Below are 20,767 nucleotides of genomic sequence, written 5' to 3'. Positions count from 1 at the left end.
TGTTTGTGAAGTAAATGAGTGCCACCGACTATGAGTCGCTTCTGGCTTTGAGGCTTGAAGAAACTTTGTGCCTAACAGTTTCAGCCAAAAATAGAAAAAGTTTCTTCAAGTAGATATACTAGTTTCTTTTTAGTTGCCTAGCTTAATTTTATTTTATGACATTATCTATTTTTGTTTTTGTTTTTGTAAATTCTTATGTTAAATACTATGAATTTTAACTTTTAATTTTTTTAAAAAATTTCTTTTATATAATAATAAGTAGTGCCCGTGATTATTGGAAAGTTTTAAAACGGTTGAGATAACATATAATAAGCCCAAAAAATATAGAACTCTAGGACTAACCTTCTCTCCAGTTTGCTAGCATAAAAACAGCAGCAATGCTATGCTTACACCATTTCCTACACCCAATACTTACACCGTATACACTGTTCACCGTATTTATACGGTGAACAGTGTTTTTTAAATAAAATAATATTAAATGGTGAACAGTATTCGTGAACAGTGACAATGCCTATGAACGTTGTTTATGAATAGTATATGAACTGTGACTTTTAATAGAAAAACAAAGTTGGTTAATAAAGTTAAAAAAATTAGTTAATGAAATGATGAAGTTGGTTAATAAATATCCTGATGTTAAAATAATTTTTAGTAAAACAAAGTTGGTTAATATAATATAAAAAGTTAGTTAATGAAGTTATGAAGTTGGTTAATAAATTGCCCAGATTTTAAGTAGTTTGATGTTGGTTAATAAAATATAAAAAGTTGGTTAATAAAGTTATAAAATTGGTTAATTACATAATTTTATTTTCGTATTCTCTCAATCTTAAAAATAGAAAAATATTTTAAAAAAATAATAACATTATTATATTTCACTATTCACCGTATAGATGAATAGTGAAATGGGTGTAGGTGTAAGAAAATGGTGTATGAATATCATTTCTCTAAAAACAGCATGCCAATATTTTTTTTTCTCATTTGAAAGCGAGTCTCTAAATAATTTATTTTTAATTAGTAGTAATTTTATTTGAGCCTTTATTTATTGCTGATAGTGGTTAGTAGTAATTTTATTTGGGCCCTTAGTTTATTACCGAGGTCAATTAAGTTAAAATAGTATATAAATAGATTATGCTTCTACTACTTTATTCATACTTCAACCTTCTTTAATTTTTACTTCATATTAAGCTCACTTCCATAACTTCAATGGCAGCTATCAATGAAATCAAGATATCTAAGACTCATGTAGCAGTATTCACTACTCGTAGAAGAGTTGTCACGGATATTGAGAATTTGGCCAAAGAATTCAATCATGAAGGTGATCATTTTTCCTATATCAATATTTTTCATTTCTGTCAACAAGTTCCTTACTTATGTTTTGTTTTAATCTTTCAGTTAGCTTTTTTACCAGTATTCCACCAAATCACAAGGAGTTCTTGGGATTTCAGTTTATTATAATGGATGGATCCATGGCGGAGTTTGATAGATATGAATTTGTAAAAGCTGTCAACAAAGAGGCAAACCTACCTGTTGTTGGTAGGTATAGATATTCTTGTTCTTTAATCTTTAATATAGTCTTTGTATCGATCGTTTCGATTATAATTGTTATTTTCTTATGTGTAGTACTGTGTGATACTACTGTCAAAAATCATGACCTAAGAAATGCCAATGCACTGAAAAATGGAGCAGTTTCTTACTGGTATTTACCGGTTGGCCCTGAGGATTACATGCAAATAGAATCAATTCTCAAAGGTAGGGCTTCGGTTACGAACATAATTAGAAGGAGAAAAGCATGCATTAAAGAAGAAGAAGATGAAGAATGCAAGAGAGATGAAGATAGAAAGAAAAGAGTGAAGACTGATTCTCCTGCTCCTGGTTCATACATCATTAAAGGAGTTGATGGCCGTAAAGATACTACTATTACATACGTGAAAACTCCATGAAGATGGTGACTGTTGAATTGTTCTTCTTTTCTTTTTCTTGTTTTTGTGTGGGTTATTGAAGTGTTTGTTGATAGTATTTTACTGAGTTTGTGGGGGTTATTTTAGTTTACTTAGTTTTCTGTGTAATGCAATAAATTTTTTAGACTTTGGTACATACATTTTAGTTTAATTAGTTACTATTGAAATGTTATTTTTATTGGATCTTTGTTTTTTTTTCTGTTTCATTTTAGTTTAGCTTTGTAATCCAAACTCAATTTTAAGAAGTATTTTATTGAGTTTGCGGGGGTTCTTAAAGAGTTTGTGAGGAATTAATAAACTAACTACTTAACAAATTTTAACTAACTAACCTAACCAACTAGTTAATAACAAACTTACTAATTTAACTGACTACTTAGTAACAATTTTCAACTAACTTAACTAACTACTTAATAACAAATTTTAAATAACTTAACTAACTACTTAATAATATATTTTAATTAACTTAACTAACCGATTAATAAAAAAAAAACAACTTAACTAACTATTTAAGGCTTTATGTTTTAAAATGAGAGAGACAAAGGAAGGAAAATGAAAGAGGAAGACAAACCTTTGTAATTGAAGATTTGAAAAGAAATTAAAACGTATTAGATTTGAAAAGATATTAACAATATTTTGGTCAATTTGAAGTGTAACTAGAAATTCTTTGGGTATATCTAGAAAAAAAAAACAAGACATATCATTTATTTTATAGTAAAATATGTGAAGGTCAAAGTTTTCATTTTATTATGGAAAATTCTTCTTTGTATTAAATATCGTGAAACGAAAATGAAGAATGAATTATTTAATATAAAATTACTCAAGTATTCAATCGATTTTTTTAATAAGCAATTTGTATCTAGCATGATTCAAACCTGAAATCTTGAAAAGAGCACATTCCTAAGACCTAAGTGTTTCACCATTAGATCACACACATGCACACCATATATTCAATCGATTAATCGATTGTAATATTTTTTATTTATTTAGAATTCCGCCCCGTGTCTATTCTTGCTCTTGCACAATTACTTTGAAATTATATGATTTTTTTTTAAATAACTAAGTTTTTCAAAAAAAATCCATATATAACCAAACTTTCAAAGTAATTACATAAATGGCCATTTTTTCACTATTTTAATATATTGTCGCCACTTGCAATGGCGAATTGTAAATTGCGGCGGTTTAACTGTAGTCGCCAATGTATGTGGCGACTTGCCTTAAGAAAAATACTTTGCGGGGGTTTTAAACCGCCCCAATTTGCAATTCGCCAAAGCAAATGGCGACAATGTGTTAAAATAGTGAAAAAATGGCCATTTATGTAATTATTTTCAAGGTTTGGTTATATTCGAATTTTTTTTGAAAAACTTGGTTATTGAAAAAAAAAATCTAATTATATATAACAAATTGTTTTTATTATTAGTAAGTATGGTGTATTAATTTCGTGATTATTTTTTTAAGTAACAAATTAATGATATTGCCTATTCTACAATTTTAAAAATTATAAATTATTTTACAGTTCCAATTAAATTAATATCTATTTTTATTATTAATTTTACTAATTATTACTTTTTTAACTTTTGATTTTTTATCTTCATATTATTAATAAAAAATAATTTATAGACAATTTTAAATTTTTTTCGTTTTCATACAAAATAATTATTTTAAGGAAATTTATATGATGATCAAATCATTATAAAATTTAAGACAAAAATACTAACTAGTAACTATCATAAATACAAATGGAACATCCAAAAACAGTATTTAGGAAAAATGTTAGAAATTCTAATTCTCTTACTTTCGCACACTTCATCTAAATTGGTAACAGAATTGAACTTTAGGAAATGAAGACTAACATCAAGTTCAAAAACGTAGAGGAAAATGCACTAAGAACTTCAAGACATGGGACAACGAGGATAGACAGGAAGCTTATGGCCCTTAGTTTATAAGAGTATGGGGCTAAGCAAATGTATGAGATTTTAAGGAATTTGGAGACATCGATCAAATGGTAATTCCTGCTAAGAAGGATAAATGGGAAAAACGATATAACACAATACTTTGCTATCCAAGCAAAACTCCATTGGGTTCAAATCTTTGCCTTCTAGAGGAAAGGGAAATGGTGAAATTGAAGCCCTATTTTTTAATGGAAGAGAGTCGCTGGCACAATAATTCAAAAGAGATCTGAAAATAGAGTCAGTTAGATGTTGTTACCGAAAGAGTTACATGGTTGCGTTGTTGTGGTGTACCGCAAAAAATTGTGATTTAAAACTTAAATTCTATAAATTTCACGTTTTTAAGTTAATATTTCGTGTTAAATCATATGTAAAAATCTTTTTAAGTAAAATTGTATTTTGGAACGATTTTAAATGATTTAATCGTTCTAAAATCAATAAAATCATGTAAAATCGTATAAAATAGTTGGATTTTACTCTTTGACCTATTAATCAAGTCGAATATGTATACACTAAACCAGACAATTGGGCTCGAGTGGTAAACGAGCTCCTGCTAAAGACGAAGCTCGAGTGATAAACGAGTGGTAAACAATATTTGGCCAGTGCCATGACCTCTCGGCACGAACTCTGGATTACGACCTCTTTCCCCTAGAAACCAATGATTAAGTTGAAGATGAAGATAAAAACACTTGTTTTTTTTAACTAGAAAAACTTATGAAATTAATATTTTTTTGGGAAATCTTTTCACTAGTACAAAAAATGCTTTTTACATTCGTTGGTGTTTCGATTTAATTCTTAATGATTTAGAAAGTTTTCCGCTTTTAAATCGGTTCGGAATTCGATTTAAAATATTTTATTAAATCGGTTAGTATGATTTAGAAGTGTTTATTTAAATCGGTTTATTACATACATTGTTTTTATTTTATTATTAAAACAATAAATTTGATATTAAATATATGATTATTTATAATATACGATCTTATCTTCATTAGTTAAAATTATTAGATTCGTTTTTTTTTTTCTAGATAAACAACTCACTCGTACAAGTGTTTCATTTGTTTCTCCGCTCCATTTCGCAAAATATTCATGAATAGAGAACCCAAAATTATCTTTATCAATTTTCCTCCTCAAATCTCACTTAATTGTATGCTTTCTGACATCTATGTAGTTTCTACATCAATCAAATACAAACTTGTTTTGAGTGTAAATTTTCATCCTCCTTCTCTCTTTACTACTACTCATTTCTTATAACTCTCTCATTATTTAAATTTATCTTTGAATTGCTAATGTCTATCTCAACACTCTTCAATTTTCAGGAACAAACAACTATGAGTAATCAACGAAGAAAGAAAAACTTGTTGTCAGATTTGGACAACATTAATGAAGAGTCTTCACTAGGTGTAGAGCCATTTGAGTCTATTTGTATTCCCATAAATTATATTGAAGAAATTGATGATGTTGTTGAATGCTCACCTCGAACTTTTGCACAGGTTTATGTCTTTCACTTTTTTTATAGATATTATTATTATTGTTGACACGACTTCTTTTTAGACTACAACATGATTAATTACCATAAAATTTAGATTATATATTATTAAATTTATCACTACTTCTTCAAAATGTTAATTGATGTTTAAGACTAGATTTTTAGAAATTGATTTGTTTGTTTGTTTCTGTCTTTCATCGTCATAGGTTGTGGCCAATAGAAGGAGAACTCGTAGTAGGATTACAATTAACTTGAGTTTGGGTAATATCTTTTAACCTTTCAAAAAGAACTATTACATATGCCATTCAATTTTATTTTATTAATATGTTGATTATCATTTTCTAGTTGTTTTTCGCTGTTGTTTTTTAAGTAGAAATAATAAGTTGTTATATTTGTGACATTATGAAATGATTTTCTCCTTACCAATTTATACTTCTTTAGTTTATTAATTACCACCTTCTTTGAACAAATTAGATCATATTTTCATCATTGTGTTATTTTCCTCACCAGAAGGATATATTCTTATGTGGTTATACCTTGGATAACCACTTTTAAAGCTCAACAACCCATATCATGAATTAATTGTTAACCCGCCTATCTATGCTTGAAAAGGGATATACATTCATGGAAGACTTTTTTCATGATGTTGTAATATCCATTTATTACAGTACCACATTTGCAAGTTATGCTTGATGTTCCATTTCACTAATGAATTATTCACTCATCTATTTTTCTACCTTCTCTAATATTGCCCTCATTTTAATTTCCCCAAGATTCTTATTCTTATGTGTAATTGGTCGAGCCTTGTGATTGATTGACAATTGATAAAAATAATTCTTAATTCTATTCCAAGCATGTATTTTTCCTATCATACAAATACACCCCAGTATTTCTTCAATAATTTATAAGGGTTGTTTCTAATACATCATCCATAGATAGGGGTGGCAAACGGGCATGCCCGCCCCGTTTAGGCCCGCCCCGCAAAAGCCTGCGAAAAAACGGGGCGGGGCGGGCTTTTTTAAGAGTGCGAGTCTAAAACCTTGTCCCGCCCCGCAAAAAAGTGAGGGCGGGGCGGGGAAAGTCCGCGGGCATTTGGCTTTTTAGGCCTAAAAATAGTAAAATTCTATAAAAAAACAAATGCCCGCAAAAGCCCACAAAAAAACGGGGCGGGACGGGGCGGGCACATTAAAGAGAGTGGGCCTAAAACCTTGCCCCGCCCCGCGAAAAAGTACGGGTTAAACGGGCTTTCCCTGCGGGCGGGGCCCGTTTTGCCACCCCTATCCATAGATGCACTTACCAATACCTTTTATGGGTCGTCGATCGGATGAGTTCCCCTAAATTACATCTCATTGGGATTTAAATATAGGTAATTAGATTTTTGCTTCTCATTATTTAATTTCCCTTTTATTTCCCTCATCCCTTAAGTTGTCTTCGTATCATATTTTTGCTAAGAAGTAATCCAACCTTAATAACCTTCAATCTCTTTGAATCCATGGTATATTTTAGAATGGGTGCTAGGTTGACACCATCGCCCTAACCCATTCAACCTACCAATTATTATATTCCATGAAGGATAAATGTTAACAATCAATTAGTTCAAGCATGTTATTTTCACAATTGTTTTCTCCTTAAAAGTCGTACAAAGTACATGTTGTAACATAATACCATTAAGAAAAAACTAAAAACTATGAGAAAGATTGAGTTTTTTGAACAAAAAACAAGAAACTTTATAAGTTTTCACGAAAGAGAGAGAATAAGAAAAAGAAAATCAGGATAGGTTCTAACTGTTTTACTATTCACTTACTCAATAAGAGTTTAAAGAATACAAGTGAATAAAAATAATTAATCTCTCTCAACAACCTGAGAGAACTAGTCTATTTATAGACTACTAAGCTAACTTAAACTACAAGATAACTTAAACAATTGGGCTAAACAAACAAGCCCAATTTGATATGCTAACAATCCTAGCATTTTGACTATTGCATGCTTGAGCGTACTTCAACTACAACATGCAGGACTTCGACATCAGCATGTGAACAGACTTCAATAACATGCTTAAAATCTATCAAATCAAGAAGTTACCCCTGTCAAGACTAGAGTTTGATCCAAAATCTCACAAATCTCCGCCTTGGAACAAACTCTACAACATCAAGGGAACACGCTAGCTTTTTTCATGAAACTCTATCAACTACATACAGTGGGAAAATTTACCGCTTGGAAATGCTTTGGTGATCATATAAGCAGCATTATCTTCAGTCAAAATCTTAATGCTCGATTATACACAAACTCATATTGATGTGCTTAGTTCGCTGATAATGGGCTGAATTCTTCGACAGATGTATTTCACTTTGGCTATCATATTTAACAGTGATTTCTCAACCTTGAAGTTTCAGCTCCTTAGAAAAACCTTCAAGCCACGATGCTTCTTTCACATCTTCAGTGAAGGTAATATATTTCGCTTCAGCGGTTGATAAGGTAACAACCTTCTGAAGCTTCGCTTTCAAACTGATTATTGTGCCAAACATAGTGAAAACATATCCAGAAATAGATCTTTTGGAATCCATAAAACCTTCATAATCAGAGTCAACAAATCCTTTGATTTCTACTTTACTATCATCACCACAGGCTCCACTATAAACCAAGACTCTGCTCAAAACCCCCTTTATGTAGCTTAAAATTCACTTTAATGCTTGCCAGTGCGTCTTCCCAAGATTCTCCATATACCTACTTACAAGGCTCACTGCATATGTTTTGTTTGGCCTTGTACAGACCATGGCATACATCAAAAAACCTACTATACTAGCATATGGAATATTATTCATATAGGCTCTTTTGACTTCAATACTAGGACTTTGAGTCATGCTCAGGTTGAATTGAGGATTTGTCGGTGTTACAACAAGCTTTATGTTTTACATACGAAATTTGTCAAAAATCTTCTTCATGTATGTCTCTTTAGATAATCATAATCTCGAGTGCTTTCTATCTCTTCAAATGTCAATTCCCAGAATATTATAGGTAACTCCCAAATTCTTCATGCCGAACTCCATATCAAGTTCAACCTTCACCTTTATTATATCCTCGGCATGGTTGCTCGCTATGAGGATGTCATCCACATAAAGCAAAAAAAATAACAAGTGAATTTCCAAGTCAAAATTTGAAATAAACATAATGGTCGAATTGGCTCCTAGTGAAACTTATGTGTGTCGTGAACTTGTTGAATCTCCAATTCCATTGACGAGGAGATTTTTCAGGCCGTATAACGACCTATTCAGCTTGCACACATAATCTTACTTTCCCTTTTCTACATACCCTTCATGTTCCCTCATCAATATTGTTTCATCTAGATCACTATACATGAAAGCGATGTTCACATCCATTTGTTCCATCTCTAGGTCGAACTTTCCCAACATGGCTAACAATATTCTAATGGATTTATGCTTCACAACAAATGAGAACACATCATTAAATTCGACTCATTATTTTTTAGTGTACCCCCCAGCAACCAATCTTGCCTTGTATCTCTTTGACATCACTCCTTTGATTCCTTCCTTAATCTTGAAAATCCTCTTACAACTGACTAACTTGGACCTTGCAGGTTTCTTGATCAGCTCCCAAGAGTTATTATCATGGAAATATTTCATCTCATCATTCATGGATTTCAGCCATTAAGTCTTATTTCGACTCCTCTCAGCTTCTTTGTAGTCTTTAGGTTCTTCATCAAGTACCCAACTTGCAGAGATTAAGAAAAAAGCTATGAGATATGCATAACCAAGTCTTTAAGGTGGCTTAATGACTCTTACCGACCTATCTTTACTAGGAGGAAGTCATTATCAGTCTCCTCATCTTTATCAGTAACTTGAGATTCTTCGATTGAATATGGGTTATGCAATTTAACATCACTATGCTCCACCTCAACATGAATTTCTTCCTGTTCCCGCTCTTCTTCAGAGATTTATGCATTTCAACCAGATTCATCAGTTTTCTTAAATGTCTTTTCTGCTTCGTTGAAAACTACTTATCAACTTGTGATGCACCTTCTGTGACCTGACTCTAGGCACCACAATCTATAAGCTTTGACTCTTTCAGGGTACCCCATGAACATGGCTATCAGAGTTTTATGTTTGACCTTGTATTGCCTAATGTGAGCATATGCTACACAACCAAATACTCTAAGTCTTTCGAGATAAGGTGGATGTCTTGACCAGACATCTTCATGTGTCTTCATCCCTAAGGAAATCGAGGGACATCTATTTATCATATATGTTGTTGTCTAAATAGCCCCAGCCTACAAAACATTCTTCAATCCAGCATTAACCAACATGCGTCTAACTCTTTCCAAATGGTTCAATTAAACCTTTTAACTGGGGAGTACCTGCAATAGTTTTGTGCCTTGCAATACCAGATACAACACAATAATTTTCAAATGCCTCATTGCAAAATTCAAGACCATTGTCTATTCTCAACCTTTTGACTTTCTTATCATTCTCGTTTTTTACCAGAGTCTTCCAAAAATTTAAAAATTCAAAAGTTACATCCTTACCTTTCTGAATGAACACCCATAACTTTCTGGAATAATCATCAACTATGGATAGAAAATATCTTGCAACTGAATGTGAATGACATCTTCCAGGCCCCCAAAGATCAACATGGATATAATCAAGGGATCCATGTGTTCCTTGTTTACCTTTGTTAAACTTCACCCTACAAGATTTACCAAATACACAAGGTTTGCAAAACTCCAACTTCTCGACCATGTCACCACATAAAAGATTTTGTTTCGACATTCGACCATACCTCGTTCATTGACATGGCCAAGTGTCTTGTGCCATAGCTCAGTCTTCAACACAGGGTTTTTGGATACCACATCTGCTAAACCACTTACAACCTCAGTCTCAAGGGTATACATGTCGTGCCTTTTGATGCCTCTCAAGACTTCCTTCGACCCCTTAATTACCCTTACGATACCTTGCTCTACTTTGAAAGTATGTATCTTTTTGTTGAATTCACCAAGAGAAATCAAATTTATTTTCATATCGGGTGCATACTTGACACCACTCAATAGCTTTATTGACTCATCATGGAGTTTAAATCTTACAGATCAAAATCCAATAATTTTGCAGGCTTTGTTGTTTCTTAGCAGCACTGATCCACCATCTTGATCACAACATTACTAAAACACGTCTTTGTTTAGAGTCATGTGCCAAATGCACCTTGAATCCAATATCCATTCCTTGCAAGAATTTCAGCTCGAAACTACAAGAACGTCAGATGATTCAAAATCATCTTGCACAATGGTTGCATTACCATTGTCCTTACCACCATTATTGTTATTTCAACCAGGGAACACCTTTCGTGTGTGACCCTCATTCTTATAATGATAGCGCCTAATTGTAGAAGTATCACCACCATAATATTTCTGCTGACCTTTACCTTTCTTATTTTCAAACTTACCATCTTTCCTTGAGAATTTCCTCTTAACGGATAAACCTTCACCAACAAACGATTGCTCGTTCATCATGTTCAAGTACTCTGAGTATAAGGCAGATTGAACCTCTTCAAAGGTCAATGAATCTCTTCCATACCAGAGAGTTTCTTTGAAGTGTGCACGAGAACATGGTAAAGCAAACAACAACATTTGATCTTCATCATCGATCTTGACATTGATATTTTCAAGATCAAGAATCAACTTGTTGAATATATCAACTACTCAGCCAGGACTTTGTATTCACTCACTTTGAATAAGTATATAGCTTGCTTTAGGTTGAGGCGATTGACCAACAATTTGGTCTTGTACAAACTTTCATGTTTCGTCCATACACCCGACATTGTCTTCTCCTTTGAAACCTACATGAGAATCTAATCATCAAGGCTAATACGATGACTCCGTGGGCTTTCTCTACCATCATCATTTTCTCCTTCTTCGTTAGCGCAACATCCATGACTGTGACTCCCTTAAATAATTCTAGCAAACCCTGTTGAACCAGTATGGCTTACATCTTCAAACGCCATAAATCAAAATCATTCACACTGGTGAATTTCTCAATCTCATACTTCATTTACGACATCTTCTTCTCCATGTTCATCGCACCAACTTGTTGTAACAGAGTACCGTCAAGAACAAACCAAAAACTAGGAGAAAGATTGAGTATCTTGAACAAACACAAGAAACCCCATTAAATTTTCACGAAAGAGATAGAAGAAAGAAGAAGAAGAAAATCAGAATTAGTTATAATTTATTTACTATTCACTTTCTTAATAAGGGTTCAACTATTATAAGTGAATAATAACAACCAACGTCTCTCAACAACCTCAGAGAACTAGTCTATTTATATACTACTGACTTAACTTAAGACACAAGTTAACTTAAGCAATTGTGCTGGATAAATAAGCCCGGTTTAATATGCTAACAATCCTAGCATTTTGACTACTGTATGCTTAAACGTACTTTAACTACAACATGCAGGACTTCGACATCAGCTTGTGAAAAAACTTCGACGGCTTGTTTAATCTATCGAACCACGAAGCTACCCTTGTCGAAACTAAAATTCGATCCAAAATATCACAGTAACCACCATCCTTTATTTTGAATTTCACTCTTAAGAATCCTATGAAGGATTCTCGATAATCAATGGTGATCTCATTAGAGAATTCAAACGTTTTTATAATATAATACTAGATAATGTTATAAGAGATTTGATGAAATACTATAAGTCACTATGTAACCTCTTGTTATTACTGGATGAATTATTTGATTATCTTCATGTGGCTTGAATTTGGTGTATGTGTATGTAAAGGTCATCCTCAAAAATGGGTAGCATGCCAACTTTGAAGTACCTATACCACTAATCTACTGCTAATTAAGTTGGTCATCCTCTAAGCTCTTTTCATTATTTACATCACTCCTTTCCTTTCTCCCATCTTTCGTCTTCACTGGCAACACCGAAGCTCCCCACGGTGATACATTCGGCCTTACAAACTTTTTTTCAAGTAACTCTTCAAGTTGTTTCTTCAATTCTATCAACTCAAATGCTGACATCCTGTATGGTGCCATGGATATAGGTCTGGTACCAGGGACAAGATGAATAGCAAATTCAACTTATATTTCTGGAGGTACACCAAGAATCTCATCGGGAAAAACTTCGGGAAATTCGCGTACCACATGCAACTCATCAATTGTAGCTTGATTCTCAACAGATAACGATGCCAACAACGAAAAATACACGAGCCTCTTCTTGCATCAATTTCTGCAATTGTTTAGCAGACAACAAACCAGTTTCCTCCTCCTCATCCGGAGTAGAAAACTGCATAGACTTATTATAGCAATTAATATGAACATAGTTATATTCCAACCAGTTCATACTCAAGATCACATCCAACCCATGTAGCAGCAAACAAACTAAATCAACAGCAAAGTCTCTGTTGAAAATCAAAATGGGACACTTCAAAAACACTAGAGAAGTAGTCACAGATCCCTTAGCTGGAGTATCGACGACCATTTCTCCATTCATAGAAGACAACAAAAGATCGAACTTTTCCGCACAATCGGCAATAATAAAACAATGAGTATCACCAATATCAATAATAGTAATTAAAGAAGTACTATTAATGAAACACGCACCTCTGATTAGTCCGTCCTTCGTAGTTGTCTGGGTCCTTGCCAAAGCGAACACTTCCCCACCAGCTTGTGCCTTTTTCGATTTCTGACACTGACTACTAATATAACCCTCTTCGCCACTATTGAAACAGACAACTTCCTTGTGCTTACATTCAACGATTGTATGCCCAACTTTACCATAATGAAAACACCTATTCACTTCTGTAGTACATGCATTACTCTTGTGACCAGGTTTCCCACTTTGAAACACAGAACACCGCAGGAGCGTCTCGTCCACTAGTTGTCTGACCCTCAACGACTTCCTGTTTACCTTTAGCAGCTGGAGCATCATAAGGCTTACCATGATTATGTTGGTGCTTACCCCTCTTCTCACTAAAAATATTATAACGAGCATTATTATCTTCTTGATAGATTCTGCAACTATCTACCAAGTTTGGAAAGTTACGAATCTTCTGGTATCCGATAGCCTTCTTGATCTCAGGGTGCAAATTGCTTTCAAATTTGATGCACTTTAAAAACTCAAAAGTTGCCTTGCTATAGTGAGGATAAAACTTAGCCAGTTCCACAAACTTCGCAGCATACTCCGTAACTGACAAGTTTCCATGCTTCAGCTTGAGAAATTCAATCTCCTTCCCAGGGACATCCTCAGAGTAGTACTTTCCCAAAAGTTCTCTTCGGAAAACAGTCCAAGTGATCTCTTCACCTGCAGTCTCCAACCTCTAACGAGTCTCTAGCCACAAGTCACCAGCTTTAACTGCTAGCACATGGGTACCATAGCGAACTTTTTGCGCTAGAGTGTAGTCCATCACACGGAAAATCCTTTATATCTCTTTCAGCCACGCCAACGCTCCAACGGGGTCATACTTACCCTTGAAAGTAGGAGGATTCTCCCTCTGAAAAGTCGCCAAACTACGAGATCCAGCATTCTCATCAACGTGAGGTTGATGTTGTAGAGCTTCAGCCATAACTTACAGTGCAACAACAATAGCAGCATCATTCCTTCCACCCATCTCAAACTTCTCACTACAATGCAAACAACAGTTAGAATCTAAATTAACAATACTCAATCATCAAACAACACACTGACTCGATAACTTGGTTGGATGAACCGATCTGCTCTGATACCACTAATGTAACACCCCAATTTACCTCATCGAATAATGATAAAAATCACAATAGAATACTATTGATAGTAAATATAGGCTGTCACATTTCCATCGCAAACATCAGCAATAATTCGCAATTAAAACAGATACATAACACCATTAACTCAGATAAACCAAACATAACAAAATTAGTCTTAAAAAAAGACGTTCAATTAAGCAGCGGAATTTCAACATAGTTTAACTTAGAAACACCGTGACATCTTAACCCAATATAATCAGCATCAAGCTGTAACAAACTACTTCAACCAACAATTTAAAATCCAATAGCAAAATAAATAGCAAAACAATTAACGTTCATCCCCCCGAGTGTTACGTATCAGAGCAACGACACCAACACAACTATCGAAGGTATTTAGCCTTCATTCTTGATTACCTGCATGTTACCAAGATAGGGGTAACATTCAAACAGAAAGAGTGAAATATCGTACAATACAAAGGAATGCATGATAAATAATATATAAGATATAGATCATACATAATTTCACTACTTCATACAACATTAGCATCGTTTGTTCACCCCTACAATACATCATCATTCATTAAAATCCATTCACCATTTATACCGTTATCCTAAAAATGCAATACAAACAACACATTGCAAATGCATGTGGTACCAACATGACATAAGCCCCTTCGCAAATTGCCAATCATTAGAGGCATCAACAAGGCATAAGCCTCCTTCGCGGTTTTGTCAATCCAGGCCAACGTGTTTGCCAATCCAGGCCATTGTAAAGATGCAATATATGCGACTCAATCATGCGGCATCATAAAATGTAACAATAACAACAAAACATCAATGAGGCCTATCTTCCTTCTCAATCTCCAACAATTAATGGCAGCAACAACAACATCACCGCCATAATAATCTGCAATCTATATTTACATAGTTTTGTTAACAACATCACACAACTACGTTCATACTTCGTGACGTCACAAAATACAGGAAAAAGACAATTTTAAAAATATTTTCAAAAGGTTCTCACGTTAGTTTTATTGGATAAGAAATAATTTTAGCTTTTCGGAAGTTCAAACGGTGCGTCAAACGGACACCCGAGTCAAGAGTTATGGCTTTTTAAAGTTTTTTAAAAAATCATTTCAACTCAGTGGAATCTGGTTCCTCTATTTGGGAAACTGATTCCTACAACTCTCTGTTTCTGGGAACCCAGTTCCCTTATTAGGGGAACTAGTCCCACTATTAAAAATCCAATTTTACGCCTTTAATGCACTGGGGACTCGGTTCCTCTATTTGGGAAACCGATTCCCCCTGATGCAGAACCAAAAATCTGCTATTTTTCCTGCTACAAACTTTTGCCCTTAAACACCCTAAAAACCCATCTTTCTCATATCCAAAAATCATCAAAGGAATAGTTTTTCAAGTCTAATACTAACATCAAGCATTTGTTCATATATATACATCAATTACATCAATGGTACAGAAATTACACATCACTCACAACAATCATTAACACATCAAAAACTCAATTCTTCACACAAACATGGATACAGAATCATGAAGCCTAATCTCTACCATACCCATCATCATACAAACCCTTTTAGAGTAAGAACTCTGTTGTGAAAAACGATGTCAAGAACAAAGTATAATACAAGGGAATAGGGAAGATAAGAAGGACACAAGAATTGGTTATAACTGTTATTCTTTTACTTTCTCTTAAAACAAGATTACAAGTTTACAAGAATAACAAAAAACCTCTCTCACCCCAAATTAGGATTTGCAGCTTGGCAATGATGAGAGACTAGTATGCTATTTATAATAAAACCTAACATACTAACTAATGGGCTTTTTCAGCAAGGCCCATTACACAAGCCAACTTAATAAACAAGCTAACTTAACAAATTAGGGTTTAAACACTAAAACCTAATTTAACATGCTAATTGCTAACAACCCTAGCATCTTCGACATCTGCATGCTAGACCCATCTTCGACTACAGCATGCACACTTCGACACCAGCATGTGAACAACCTTCGACTTCATGCTTAACTCTGTCGAACTGTCGAACCAAGAAGGTACCCTTCGACCATACTAGAGTTCGAATGAGGTTAGTTTCCTTGGACATGTGATTTCTAAGAATGGTATTGCTGTTGATCCTACGAAGATAGAAGCGGTATCTCAGTGGGAAGCTCCGAAACCAGTGTCGGAAATTCGTAGTTTTCTTGGTCTTGCAGGTTACTACAGAAAGTTTATAGAAGGCTTTTCAAAGTTAGCATTGTCGTTAACTAAATTGACCAGGAAGGGTCAGACTTTTATTTGGGATGCAAAATGCGAAGAGGGATTCCAAGAGTTGAAGAAGAGGCTGACGAGTGCTCCTATCTTAATTTTGCCGAATCCGGCAGAATCCTTTGTTGTTTATTGCGATGCTTCGCTGATGGGTTTAGGTGGTGTACTGATGCAGAATCAACAAGTGGTCGCATATGCTTCGAGACAACTTAAAGTGCATGAAAGGAATTATCCGACTCATGATTTAGAGCTGGCAGCTGTGGTTTTTGTCTTGAAATTGTGGCGACATTATTTGTACGGTTCGAGGTTCGAGGTGTTCAGTGACCACAAGAGCCTGAAGTATCTCTTTGACCAGAAAGAGCTGAATATGAGACAGAGGAGGTGGTTAGAATTCTTGAAGGACTATGATTTTGGTTTGAATTACCATCCTGGTAAGGCAAACGTAGTTGCTGACGCATTGAGCAGGAAAACTTTGCATATGTCTATGCTAATGGTTAGAGAATTGGATTTGATTGAACAATTCCGAGATTTGAGTTTGGTATGCGAAGGTACTACTACTAGTATTAAATTGGGTATGCTGAAGCTGACCAGTGGTATTCTTGAAGAGATCAGAGAGGGTCAAAAAGCTGATGTTGAGTTGATCGATAAGTTGACTTCGATTAATCAAGGTAAAGGAGGTGAATTCAGAGTTGACGAGAATGGTATATTGAGGTTTGGAGACAGGGTTTGTGTTCCTGATCTTGCTGAACTCCGGAAGAGTATTCTAGAAGAAGGACACCGTAGTGGATTGAGTATTCATCCTGGTGCTACCAAGATGTATCATGATTTGAAAAAGCTGTTTTGGTGGCCTGGAATGAAGAAGGAAATTGCTGAATTTGTATTCTCTTGTTTGACGTGTCAGAAGTCAAAGGTTGAACATCAGAAGCCATATGGATTCATGCAACCGATGTTTATTCCTGAGTGGAAGTGGGATAGCATATCAATGGATTTTGTTTCTGGGTTACCGAGGACCGTTAAGAATTGTGAAGCTATCTGGGTTGTTGTGGACAGGTTGACGAAGTCTGCATATTTCATACCAGTGAGGATGGATTATCCGATGGAAAAGTTGGCTCAATTGTATATTGAGAAGATAGTTAGCCTACATGGTATTCCTTCGAGTATCGTGTCAGACAGAGATCCGAGATTCACGTCGAAGTTCTGGGAAGGTTTGCAGAAGGCTTTGGGTACTAAGCTGAGATTGAGTTCTGCTTATCATCCGCAGACAAATGGACAGACTGAGAGGACGATTCAGTCGTTAGAAGATTTGTTACGTGCTTGTGTACTAGAAAAAGGAGGTGCTTGGGATAGTTATCTGCCTTTGATTGAGTTTACCTACAACAACAGTTTTCATTCGAGTATCGGTATGGCTCCGTTTGAAGCTTTGTATGGTCGGAGGTGTAGGACGCCTTTATGTTGGTATGAGTCCGGTGAGAGTGTTGCGATTGGACCGGAAATTGTACAACAAACTACGGAAAAGATTAAGATGATTCAAGAGAAGATGAAAGCGTCCCAGAGTCGTCAAAAGAGTTACCATGACAAGAGGAGGAAAACACTTGAGTTTCAAGAGGGAGACCATGTGTTTATGAGAGTTACTCCTATGACAGGAATTGGTAGGGCGTTGAAGTCGAAGAAGTTGACTCCGCATTTTATTAGACCTTTCCAAGTTTCCGAAAAAGTGGGAGAAGTAGCTTATCGTATTGCTTTGCCGCCAATGCTTGCAAATTTGCATGACGTATTTCATGTATCGCAATTGAGGAAGTACGTTGCGGATCCATCCCATGTGATTCAAGTAGATGATGTGCAGGTGAAAGATAACTTGACCGTTGAAACCTTACCTGTGAGGATTGAAGATCGGAAGCTGAAACAGTTGCGTGGCAAGGAAATAGCCTTGGTTAGAGTAGCTTGGGGAGGACCGGCTGAGGGGAATGTCACCTGGGAGTTGGAAAGCCAGATGAAAGATTCCTATCCGGAACTCTTTGCTTGAGGTATGTTTTCGAGGACGAAAACTCTTTTAGTGGGGGAGAGTTGTAACATCCCAAAATTTCTAATTTAATTAGTTTAATTTAATTTTAAATTAATTAATTTGGATTAGCATTTTATTGGAATTATGTGGAAAGAAATATAAAATGTTAAGTTGTTGGGCCTTATGGTGGGATTAGTAATATGGGGGTGTAAGTGTAAGGGAGCCCATCTCTAATTTTATGTTTTCATGAAATAAGGAAAAACAAGAGGAAAAAGAGTTAGAACGTGAAAAACAAGAAGTTGTGAGAAGAGGAGCTGAAGAACGTGAAAAAGAACCAAGAGGGAGAAGACCCACTCAAGGATTTGACTAAGGTAAGGGGGGACTTCTCTGATTATCATCTATTATCGGGTTAGGGGTTAATAATATTGAATAGATGTAGGATTCGGGTCAATTGAGTCATATGATAGGTTTAGGGATTGAATCAAATTGTATGATAATTGATCTTGTGTATGAAATCTATGATATTGTGTGATCATGGCTTTGTTTGATGTGAAATTGATGTATTGTGATGTGTATTCCGTGGTATGTGTGCATTTCATTTCCTATTATTCGAATTGGTGTAATTGGAATGAGTTGGGAATGGTTGGAATGCTGTTTTCTGCAGAATTTGGGGTTGCAGGTACGCAGTAACCGGTTACTGGGAGCAGGGTAACCGATTACTGCAGTGTAAAAAGGGAAATATTGCTGGCTGGGAGTCGGTAATCGGTTACTGAAAGCAGGGTAACCGATTACCCATACAAAAAACAGGGGGATGTATTTTCTGGAAGTCGGTAATCGATTACTGAAAACAGGGTAACCGATTACCCATACAAAAACCAGGGGGATGTGTTTCGTGAGTCAGGGTAACCGGTTACTGGCCTTTGGGTAACCGATTACCACTGAAGGTTTTTGAAAAATGCAGAATTTTGTAAAATGCATAACTTTTGAACCGTTGGTCCGTTTCGCGTGCCGTTTTGAGCTAAACGAACCTTATTAAATAATCTATGTGATTAATGATGTGATTGTGATCGAATGATGCATATATATATAAACATGCTTGATGATGATGATGATTATGATGAGATGGGTATTTTGACGATGTTACTCATAGACTTGACGATGGTATAAGTATGTTCATATATGTTTGCATTCATTCATGTTCATTGGTGATACTGTATCCATAAGGGTGTGTTGGATCAGTGAAGGGCATGATTCCCATTGTGTGGAATCTGTGCCGGCAGGGCCGTATCTTGATGATGTTGGATCGGTCATGGGTTATTCCCATTTGATGATGTTGGTACCACATGCATAGCGTCAGTTGCATTCATATGCATGACTTTTATAACATGATTGGATGCATTCCAGTGTTATAAATATTGATGATGTTGATTGATTGCTTTGTGATGTTGAAACTTGTCCGAATGTCTGTTTGTGAAACAATTGGGTGAACAATACAGTTATGATGTGTTATTGCCTTATAGCCTTATAACATTTGTTAATTATGATGAAGACTCACCCTTACATGTTGTCATTTTCAGATTGAGGATAGAGGCTATTCGACTCGGTGAGGATTAGCTCATGAGTCAGTTGTTTGGTTAGCGTCAGGTGTCATGCTCTGATAGTTGTAACACTGGGGACGCGAACGTTTAGAGTTTAAGTTTTGATAACTCTAATTATGTTTTGATGTTTGAAGGATTGGTTTGAAAATGTTAAACTTAATCTGTTGAACTATTTCCGCTGTGTTGACATGAATTGTTTTGATTTATAAGAATTGCCTCAGTGAATGCATGACATGACTGAATGATGTTTTAATTTATTTTGAAATTGTGGCACCCTTATTTCATGTACTCTGAATAAATTTATTTAATTTTCCGCGGGGTTTAGAAGGGTGTTACACAATATACTCCGCTTCAGTGGTTGATAGAGCAACAACCTTCTGAAGTGTTGCTTTCCAACTAATTGCAGTGCCAAAACATAGTGAAAACATATCCAGAAATAGATTTTCTGGAATCCATACAACCTGCATAATCAGAATCGACATATCCTTCTATTACTGCTTTACTATTTTCACCCAAGGCTCCACCATAAATTAGGACTCTGTTCAGAGACCCATTTATGTACCTTAAAATCCACTTAAATGCTTGCCAGTGAGCCTTTCCAGGATTTGCCATGTACCTGCTTACAAGACTTACTGCATATGCTATGTCGGGTCTAGTACAGACCATAGCATGCATCAAAGAACCAACTATATTGGCATACGGAATGCTATTCATATAGGCTCTTTCAACATCAATACTGGGACACTGATCAATACTCAGCTT

General features: G+C 35.1%; 2 protein-coding genes across 2 annotated transcripts; one reads left to right on the top strand and one right to left on the bottom strand.

Moving 5' to 3' along the window:
* Positions 1 to 1,404: 1,404 nt before the first annotated feature.
* LOC131600119 (uncharacterized) lies at positions 1,405 to 2,023 on the top strand. Its single transcript, XM_058872339.1, has 2 exons — positions 1,405 to 1,530; positions 1,618 to 2,023. Exons 1-2 carry the CDS (start codon positions 1,452 to 1,454, stop codon positions 1,935 to 1,937), a joined length of 399 nt encoding a protein of 132 aa, XP_058728322.1. The 5' UTR covers positions 1,405 to 1,451; the 3' UTR covers positions 1,938 to 2,023.
* Positions 2,024 to 12,574: 10,551 nt separating this feature from the next.
* On the bottom strand, positions 12,575 to 13,967 carry LOC131598200 (uncharacterized). Its single transcript, XM_058870826.1, has 3 exons — positions 13,871 to 13,967; positions 13,222 to 13,705; positions 12,575 to 13,121 (listed from the first exon to the last, which is right to left on the bottom strand). Exons 1-3 carry the CDS (start codon positions 13,965 to 13,967, stop codon positions 12,575 to 12,577), a joined length of 1,128 nt encoding a protein of 375 aa, XP_058726809.1.
* Between the last annotated feature and the right edge of the window lie 6,800 nt (positions 13,968 to 20,767).

The sequence above is a fragment of the Vicia villosa genome, linkage group LG4 (assembly GCF_029867415.1).
Source record: "Vicia villosa cultivar HV-30 ecotype Madison, WI linkage group LG4, Vvil1.0, whole genome shotgun sequence".
In the NCBI taxonomy this organism is placed as follows: Eukaryota; Viridiplantae; Streptophyta; class Magnoliopsida; order Fabales; family Fabaceae; genus Vicia; species Vicia villosa.
The sequence above is the reverse complement of the archived record's forward strand: the minus strand, read 5'-3'. Positions and strand labels throughout refer to the sequence as shown.

What these genes read in the sequence shown, in the direction of transcription:
- LOC131600119 (XM_058872339.1), top strand. Translation starts at nt 1,452, where the DNA reads ATGGATGGATCCATGGCGGAGTTTGATAGATATGAATTTGTAAAAGCT. An exon ending in GGCAAACCTACCTGTTGTTG is followed by an intron (nt 1,531 to 1,617) that starts GTAGGTATAGAT and finishes TCTTATGTGTAG; the next exon opens with TACTGTGTGATACTACTGTC.
- LOC131598200 (XM_058870826.1), bottom strand. Translation starts at nt 13,967, where the DNA reads ATGGCTGAAGCTCTACAACATCAACCTCACGTTGATGAGAATGCTGGA. An exon ending in GAATCCTCCTACTTTCAAGG is followed by an intron (nt 13,706 to 13,870) that starts GTAAGTATGACC and finishes TGGAGACTGCAG; the next exon opens with GTGAAGAGATCACTTGGACT. An exon ending in TGGGAAACCTGGTCACAAGA is followed by an intron (nt 13,122 to 13,221) that starts GTAATGCATGTA and finishes CTGTTTCAATAG; the next exon opens with TGGCGAAGAGGGTTATATTA.